Source organism: Penaeus chinensis, chromosome 36 (assembly GCF_019202785.1).
Source record: "Penaeus chinensis breed Huanghai No. 1 chromosome 36, ASM1920278v2, whole genome shotgun sequence".
Lineage (NCBI taxonomy): Eukaryota > Metazoa > Arthropoda > Malacostraca > Decapoda > Penaeidae > Penaeus > Penaeus chinensis.
Window position 1 is genome coordinate 8016282 of NC_061854.1, and position 10000 is coordinate 8026281.

General features: G+C 40.6%; 1 protein-coding gene across 1 annotated transcript in view; it reads left to right on the forward strand.

Annotated features, from left to right (window-relative positions):
* LOC125044561 (cartilage oligomeric matrix protein-like) overlaps positions 1 to 10000 on the forward strand; it is a 23654-nt gene that overhangs the window by 4777 nt on the left and 8877 nt on the right. Inside the window, exons 2-9 of the mRNA XM_047641271.1 lie at positions 4708 to 4745; positions 5833 to 5992; positions 6184 to 6985; positions 7318 to 7436; positions 7677 to 7889; positions 8624 to 8783; positions 9201 to 9378; positions 9812 to 10000. The exon at positions 9812 to 10000 is cut by the window's right edge and continues 99 nt beyond it. Of these exons, the coding sequence (XP_047497227.1) occupies positions 4708 to 4745; positions 5833 to 5992; positions 6184 to 6985; positions 7318 to 7436; positions 7677 to 7889; positions 8624 to 8783; positions 9201 to 9378; positions 9812 to 10000 (1859 nt within the window). The remainder of the gene's footprint in view (positions 1 to 4707; positions 4746 to 5832; positions 5993 to 6183; positions 6986 to 7317; positions 7437 to 7676; positions 7890 to 8623; positions 8784 to 9200; positions 9379 to 9811) is intronic.

Below are 10000 nucleotides of genomic sequence, written 5' to 3' on the forward strand. Positions count from 1 at the left end.
CACATATATATATATATGCATATACATACACACACATATATATATATGCATATACATACACACATATATATATGCATATACATACACACATATATATATATGCATATACATACACACACATATATATATATATGCATATACATACACACATATATATATGCATATACATACACACATATATATATGCATATACATACACACATATATATATGCATATACATACACACATATATATATATATGCATATACATACACACATATATATATATGCATATACATACACACATATATATATATATATGCATATACATACACACATATATATATATATATGCATATACATACACACATATATATATATATGCATATACATACACACATATATATATATATATATGCATATACATACACACATATATATATATGCATATACATACACATATATATATGCATATACATACACACATATATATATATGCATATACATACACATATATATATATATGCATATACATACACATATATATATATATGCATATACATACACACATATATATATATGCATATACATACACACATATATATATATGCATATACATACACACATATATATATGCATATACATATACACATATATATATATATATATATGCATATACATACACACACACATATATATATATGCATATACATACACACACACATATATATATATGCATATACATACACACACACATATATATATGCATATACATGCACACATATATATATATACATATACATACACACACATATATATATGCATATCCACACACACATATATATATATATATGCATATACATACACACATATATATATATGCATATACATACACACATATATATATATATGCATATACATACACACATATATATATGCATATACATACACACATATATATATGCATATACATACACACATATATATATGCATATACATACACACACATATATATATGCATATACATACACATATATATATATGCATATACATACACACATATATATATGCATATACATACACACACATATATATATGCATATACATACACACAAATATATAAATGCATATACATACACACACATATATATATGCATATACATACACACACATATATATATGCATATACATACACACACATATATATATGCATATACATACACACACATATATATATGCATATACATACACACACATATATATATGCATATACATACACACACATATATATATATGCATATACATACACACACATATATATATATGCATATACATACACACACATATATATATATGCATATACATACACACACATATATATATGCATATACATACACACACATATATATATGCATATACATACACACACATATATATATATATATGCATATACATACACACACATATATATATGCATATACATACACACACATATATATATATATATGCATATACATACACACACATATATATATATGCATATACATACACACACATATATATATATATGCATATACATACACACACATATATATATATGCATATACATACACACACATATATATATATGCATATACATACACACACATATATATATATGCATATACATACACACACATATATATATGCATATACATACACACACATATATATATATGCATATACATACACACACATATATATATATGCATATACATACACACACATATATATATATGCATATACATACACACACATATATATATATATGCATATACATACACACATACACATATATATATATATATATATATATATATATATATAGTGTGTGTGTGTGTGTTTGTGTGTGTTTTACCATGTTCAGATACCATATGGGGTAGCTTGTATAGTTGGTGACCAACGTTACTACCATCACCGCATGCTGTGCGAATGCGATATTCGAGCCTGGACTTCGGTTTAAGATTTAAGCAACTTGCCCATCAAGCATTACAGCGTATACATTTGTGTTTGATTTTGCAAATCTATCCTCCCTAAGCCCTTGTTCTTTTTTTTTTTTTTCTTCTTCTTTGTTTTTTTTTTTTTTTGTTTTGTTTTTTTTGGGGGGGGGGGCTTAGGAGACACTGGAGATAATTTTGCTTGGTCTTTTCTTCTCCCCCTTTCCTTTTCCTTCTCTTCGTCATTCCTTTCTTCTGTCCCCTGCCTAAGATATGAGAGCCGTGCTGAAAGGATGAAAGGCTGGCTTTGTGTCAGTCATGAACGGCCTCCGGGAGCCATGGGCACGGTATTCCCTTGGCTAATCGACTACCCCTTACCCCTCATAGCGACCCTGAGGAGTAGACCTTTTCTTTTCCCCATTTATTTTAGGCTCACCATGACCTACAATGAAAAAAAAAATTACCCTTGTTAGAGGCATTAAGGCCTGCCTCGTTCTCAACTTAGCCTATCCAAAAAAAAATTCATGGGTTTCCACACCCCCGCCCTCTCCCTTAACCACGGATCCAACCACTGATACTAATAGCCTCTCCTAGATGTTTGCTGTCGACTCTCTCCATTCCGAATCTCCCACCCAGGGCATTACTCTTTCCCTCTCTCCCAGCATCCTCAACTCCATCTTCTATTGCAATCTTCTTCATTGTCTAGCCCCAACTATTACAACTCTTCTCCATACCACCCCATCTTCCTCCCGCCTTCGGCCTTCGACTGCTTCCATCGCTGCAAACCTTTTGAGTATCCTTTTTGGCCCAGCCAATTGGAATTGATCTTTGTGATTCCCCTACATCCCCGTACTTTGACAAATTTTCTTTCACAGTCGCGCATTATCTGTCATGACTGACGTCAGTAGCAAACCTATTCCTGCCCAACCTCACTCCGCCCCTAATACTTATACCGGAACGGTTTCCGTCTGTCCGACTGATGGACCTATCTAGAAGGACTGGTCAGACTGTGAAACCGACTTGTTCGCATGCCTCGTCGACTATGATGCAGTGGCAGTCTAGTGCTACGCTGTTCATCCCAGAGGCCAATGTAAGTCCTACACCAGTATTGCCAAGATTAGCTTCCATAGACATGACCTCCTCCATGAAGTTTATATTGGAGCATCCTCCCCTTGTCCAACCATGTCGACTCCTTCCCCGTCTATGTCAGAAATGTTGGTGTTTTGGCCACTCAGCCAAACAATGCCGCCCGACAGCCTGCTGCCCCTTTTGTGCCCAATCTGGTATTGACTATTCAAATTGCTCTGCTTAGCCATGCACTTCATCCAGTTGTGGTGGTCCCATAATGCATTGTATGGGAGCTGCCCTGCCTACAAGCACGAATCTGAGGTAGCAGGCCTCAAAATCAAACTGTACTTTGCTCTGCTCACCTCCCATTTTCTCAAGAAGTCTCAGCATCTCCCCCTGTATCTCTTCCATCTGTCTCTCTACTCCCTCTCTCCCCTAGTCTAATTCGAGATACTCCAAGCTCTATCACTAATTCTCACTCTACCTGTTGCACCAGGCAATCCAAACCTTCCACCCCATCTTCTGTTACATCCTCGCCTCACCCACCTCTCTGCTCCTTGGACATACATTTCCCTCTTCTCCACATAAGAAGACCTTTGTTTCTCAGGCCTCCCCATCCAACTCCCCTCCAGACTCTTGAAGACCTCCAAAACTTCCTAAACGTGACCCAAGAAAATGCTTCCTTTCTTCATCCACCCTCCAATCCCCCTATTCATATTTGTCCTACATTCAAAATATTTGCCGATATCCATCCTCCTTCTCCTTCTCCTCCTCCTCCTTAAGTTCCCTCTACCCCTCTTCCTCTCACACTTCCAAAAACAAACAAAAAACCATCCTCTCCTCCACATGCATCACCATTCCCTCTTCCTTCCCCATTATCATTACCACTCTCATCTGGATGTTCATGTGACTCCCTTATGTCACAACAATGTCTTCCGGATTCCTCCTCTCCTGATATTCTTCCCGACACTTCGTCACTTCTCCCTGTTCCTTTATCTCAATCTCTAGATTATTTCCCTACCATTTCTACCCGTATTTCTCTTTCGTAATGGTTATTTTGCAATTTTCCTCATGCTCTCCCTTCCTCACACATTCTCTGCATGTTGATCTGATCGCCCTATACCTTTAACCCCAACCCCTATAGACCCCCCCCCCTCCTCGTATTCCATTTGCTCCCCCTCTCTACCCTTTTCACTGCCATTCTATCCCGCAGCGCTCCACAACCTTTGACATATTACACATCTTATCCTAATCGTTAAATCATTTCCTCCCTTTTCGTTACAATACTTCACCATCGTGCTCTGTGACCTTTGATGCCTGGCACATTTATTTTTTCTAACCATTAAACATTTGCAAATCACTTGCATTACAATTTGTGTGTATATTTTTCCATCGTGATATAAAGGTAATCATTGATTATTAACTCCAGTCAGTGCCGAAAGCCTGGTTCTAGTATCGCGCTCGCATAATGTGTAGAGGTAACTCGGGTGGCGACACGCGACCTTATTCGGGAAAAAAAATATATATATATCTGTCAGCTTAGAGTAGAAACGTATTGTGTGTCGAATAATGAGGGTTTTTTTTCATTATTTTTTCATATTATTCACTCTGAGCAAACTCCCATCCCTAGTGCTATAAAACAAATCTAAAAGTCAAATAACAATATTTATTTCTATCACACAGATGGCCGTAGGGATCGCCGTTGTCATGACAACTAGTAGGTAAGTAACATGACATGCTTACAGTTAATGACAAGTCGCGTTAATGGTAATGATAATAAATAAGTATAGGTATAAAAGTCATGAATATAAATAGGAATTAAAAATCCCTTGGTTAATCGGGGACGAAAATGCGAAGAATCCGATCCACCAATTAGGAAATATGACAGAGAGAAAACCTGATACTGTAGCAAGGGCCATCAATCAGCCTGGTGTGGGCGAGGGTCTGCACGCGGAAAATCATTTACACGACACACCAACGTACACACGCACACACACGCACACACATGTACACACACACATGTACACACACGCGTGCACACACTCGCGTGCACACACTCGCGTGCACACACACGCGTGCACACACGCATGTACACTTATGTACACGCATGTACACGCATGTACACGCATGTACACGCATGAACACACTGTGTGTTTGATGTCGATATCTGTTGTTTTAAGTAAAACATTAATTGAAAAGGGGAAACAATTCCATACTCGAATTAGAACTAGAATTATAACTAACTAATTTTAACTAAACATTTTTCTTACATCTAGTAAATGTAAAATATAATTTTGTGATGATTACACCGTCGTAGATAATCGTTAGTATTTTAAAAAGGAAATTAGATATATGAACAAGGTAAGAAAATCTTCAAAATATATATATCTTTTTTTATATAATTCCCACCATAGTGAGAGACGAAGAATACTAGACAATAGTAATAGACAAATCCTGTCTATTGCGTACTACAGTAGTGCGCGTGGAATGCCTACGTCGAGGAAATAACGTCACTGGACAGAATATTTACCGTGTATAAGCTTTGCGTCGCGTAAAATCACTGCAGATTGAGGTTACGCATCTATAGGGTATATATAGTTCGCCAGACGTTAGCTTCTTAAGGGCAATCATCATTGGGTCTAATTAAGTTGGAAGGCTCTGTTATAAGCCCTGTGCATTTGTGTTTGTACGTAAAAATGTAAGTGCGTGGGTAGGTGTGTGCGCGGGTGGATGTGGGTGTGTTTGTCTTGTGTATCAACTAGATTATAAACAAAAACAAGATTTGAGTAAAAGCCACGACCTCCGCAGACTCGAGTGTCCAGAAGAGGGAAGGTTTCCTGACCTCAGTGAATGTGGGCGGTTTTACGACTGCACCTCTGACAGCAACGGCAGCTACGTCGTGACCAGGGATTACTGCCGGGGCTTTGTGTACAACGCCACTGCCAGGACTTGTAGTAGCGATGGTCGGGTGAGTTTCGCCAAGTTATTTTGCAACATTCGCGTAGGGATATGTTGTATGTTCTTGTTTGTATTAGAAGTTTGCAGTCGAGATGGACCCTTTTTTCGTTCCATTCATAATCATTTAGGTTGAATTGACACTATTTCTCCCGGACTAATACTTGTACTTGCCTTATGTTTTACTTTACACGACTGTGCCAGTGTTATTCGCGCAGAAGCAGGAGCCCGCCCGTTGCAAGCCCCAAGCACTCTCATCTGTGTGCATCTAGACCCAACAGTTTCCAGTGCGCCGACTGCAAGAACTTGGTCCTGTGCGTCAGAGGACAGGCTTTCATCCGCCGGTGTACTATCGGGACATTCTGTGACAGGAGAGAGAAGTTCGGAGGCGCCGTGTGCTACCCAGGGGTACCTCGCGAGTGCACTTGCGATAAGGCACAGACCCTACGCCAAGACTTGTACGACCCCCAGAGGTTTTTCTCCTGCGAGAGTGTCGGGTCGAATCCCTTGGGTTACAGGTGCAAGGATAACAATATCTTTGACGAAGGCCTTGGCCTGTGTCGGAACAAGGATAGCCCACTATCGTGCACAGAGGCGGGCTTTTTTGCCATTCCGAAAAGCTGCTCGGATTACTTCTCCTGCATCCAGCTTCGATACGGTTGGGTGCAGCGGTTCTACATGTGCACCAACAACATGTACTTCAGCCAGAAAAGCCAACAGTGCGAGGATCCTTGCTCGGGGAAGTTCAAGTGCACGGTAGAGGGCTACTTCGGCGATCCGTTGGACACGCGTCGGTTCTTCCTCTGCTTCCAAGATCCGGCTCAGATGATAAAGATCCATCTCCAGTGTCCTACAGACTATATTTGGAATTCGAACTTTACATTTGGAGCAAAACAATGTGTGCGGGATACAAGGGGTATCTCCCAATTCCCGTGTTTTGTACCAATCGATGCGTGTCCAGATGTCTATACATTTGAGGAAGCGAACAGAAACATGTTAAGTACACGTAAGTCAAATATCCCTGTTTGTCTTTATAGTTATAGAACTGGTCCTCAAGTTTCTTATAAGCTCTCCAAAATCCCATGATGAATCACACTGAAGTATGGCATTAGAACCATTTCATTTAAAACTAAAGGCTACAGATTGTTTCGATGCAATTAAGAGACCATCTCATTAAGAAAAAAAATGTACAGAAATAGTCAAATAAAACCACATTAATGGAACATACAATGAAACCTAATGAATTTCCCAAGATAATTTCAAATATTATCCAATCCATCAAATAAAATGATTTAACACGGTCGTTCCTACCGACCGTGTCACCCACCCTCCTACCAGATGCATGTGACCAAGAGCCTTGCTTCCCGGGAGTTTCGTGTGACCGAGCGATCGAGGCCCCCTTCTACTCCTGCGGCCCTTGCCCCCCTGGTCGTGAGGGAGACGGAGTACTGTGCAAGGTGGGACACACTTAGTGGGACGTCTGATGGTTGGGGTGTAATTCGAGATGTGTTTCTGTTAAGAGCGGATCTTCCCTATGCTTTCAAGGAGGGAATGGATTTGATAACACATTTTCCAAAGGGAATTATAATGTCTTTGGTTATTCTTCTTCTCATTCTTCTTCTTATTCCTCTTCTCTTAATATATTTGATGATTATAGCCTCGGTGTACCATTCCCCAGCTCATTCCACGCATTCCAGTGTGGTGTTGGTTCCGCGGGAGACGGCGTGGACTGCGGCCCCGACTCTGACCTGGACGGCTACCCGGACAGTGACCTCGGCTGCTCTGACCCTCACTGCCGCCGAGACAACTGCATTGCAGTGCCAAACTCCGGCCAAGAGGATACCGACGGCGACGCAGAAGGGGATGCCTGTGACAACGACGCTGACGGCGATGATTTTGACACCTTCGAGGTATGGTTATGGCTCCCGACGCATCAGAAGGCATTACAACTTGCAATTATTTATTTATTCATTCTTGTTTACTTTTGTTTTTAGTTCTTGTTTTTCTTTATTTGATGCCTTGATCCTGGGTAATCAACCGCTATTTCTGTACATTGTCAGACGTGGCATATGTCCACCTGTTTCTTTTACACACGCTAATCAAATCACAATTACGGACACCTTTTTTTTCCCACAAAAAGAATACTTCCTCCAGATCTTTTTACCACTTCGAAATCAAACCACCCTAACGCAATATTTTTTTTCCCCCATCTTACAAAAAATAAGCTTCTTCCAAGTGATTCTTTTCCGTCCCACAAAAAAGGATAATGCATCCGGTGGATTACTTTTCCACCCGCAAATAAAGTCTCAATTTTTCCCCCTCAAGAAAAAAAAATCAAATGAATCCTTTCAAAAGGCAAAATCAAATCACAATAGCGGAGACTAGTTCTTTTTTTTCCTTCCTTCCTTCCTTCCTTCCTTCCTCCCACAAAAAAGGATGCAATAACGGAGACGTTTTCATTCTCTCTTTCTTCCTTTCTTTCTTGCTTTCCTTCTTTTCCTCCCACAAAGAAAGGTATAACAAAAACGTTTTCTTTCTCTCTTTCTTCCTTTTCTTTCTTTCTTCCTTTTTTTCCTCCCTCAAAAAAAGGAATACAGTAACGGAGACCTTTCTTCCCTTTTACTTTCCCCATCCCACAAAAAAGGATAACTGTCCCCTGGTCCCTAACCCCTTACAAGAGGACGCGGACTTGGACAGAAGGGGCGACGTCTGTGATAACTGCCCCTACGTCCCTAACCCCGAGCAGAGGGACACCGACGGGGACGCTGCTGGCGATGACTGCGATGAAGATATAGATGATGACGGTGGGGTGTCGTGTTTTGTTTTTGCTTTTGTCCGTGGGTGAGTAAGAGGAGAGGAGGGGGGAAAGGGGAGGGAGGGGGGAGGGGGGAGGAAAGGAGAGGAGATGAGAGAAAGAGAAGGGGAGGAAGGGAGAAGAGAGAGAGAAAGAGAAGGGGAGGAAGGGAGAAGAGAGAGAGAGAGAGAGAGAGAGTAGGGGAGGGAGGGAAGGAGAAGGAGAAGGAGAGGAGAGGGGGCATAAGAATAAGATGAATATAAAGTGTGTGGGTGGGTGAGAGTGAAAGAGTTAGTGGATAAGGGAAAGGGAGAGAAAACGCCAGTCAGATAGAAAGTTAGAGAACGAGAGAGAGAGAGAGAGAGAGAGAGAGAGAGAGAGCGAAACAAACCAAACCTGAGATTCATTGCCGCTTCCCTCTGCCCAGGGATCCTCAACGAAATGGACAACTGCCCTTTCATCCCCAACGCCCACCAGAACGACACTGACGGCGACGGTGTAGGCGATGTATGCGACAACTGCCTCGAGGACGCCAACCCCTGGCAAGAGAATAGGGACGGAGACGCAGCAGGGGATGCTTGTGACTACGATTATGACTCGGACCGGTAATTCGTTTCGTAAACTTTTGTCGACTACATTTACTATTTATTTTAATGTCTCATAACGCACAAATATTTCGTAACACACACATACTTTTAATTCCTTTGTAGTTTCTGTAATGGTTTAGATATTAAGTCAATTTATTTAGTTTATTTACAGTTGACGAGATCTCTTTCAGATATCAAAGTATATAGTATAGCAAGTCCCAATGATATTCTGTCTCGTATATAGTAAATGGATTCATTTTGTTTAAAATTGGGGTGAAATGAAAACTATCTGTTTCTGAAAGTCAAAAAACAGTTCTAAAATTAGTTCGATTTATATAGCAACTTGAATATGATTTGTCTCTTGGTATCAGTATAGTAAGGCCACATTGAACAAATCATACAAGCTATCTGAACAATGAATACAACAGCTGGTTGTCTCCTCTGCTTTCAGCGACGGCGTACAGGACAGCGCGGACAACTGCCCGGTTCTCGCCAACAGTGACCAGGTGGATGTAGACGGCGACGGTACCGGTGACGCCTGTGACGAGGACAGTGACAACGACGGCGTGGACGACGACCGTGACAACTGTCCGCTTATTCCCAACGCCGACCAGAGCGATGATTTCTACAACGCCGACGG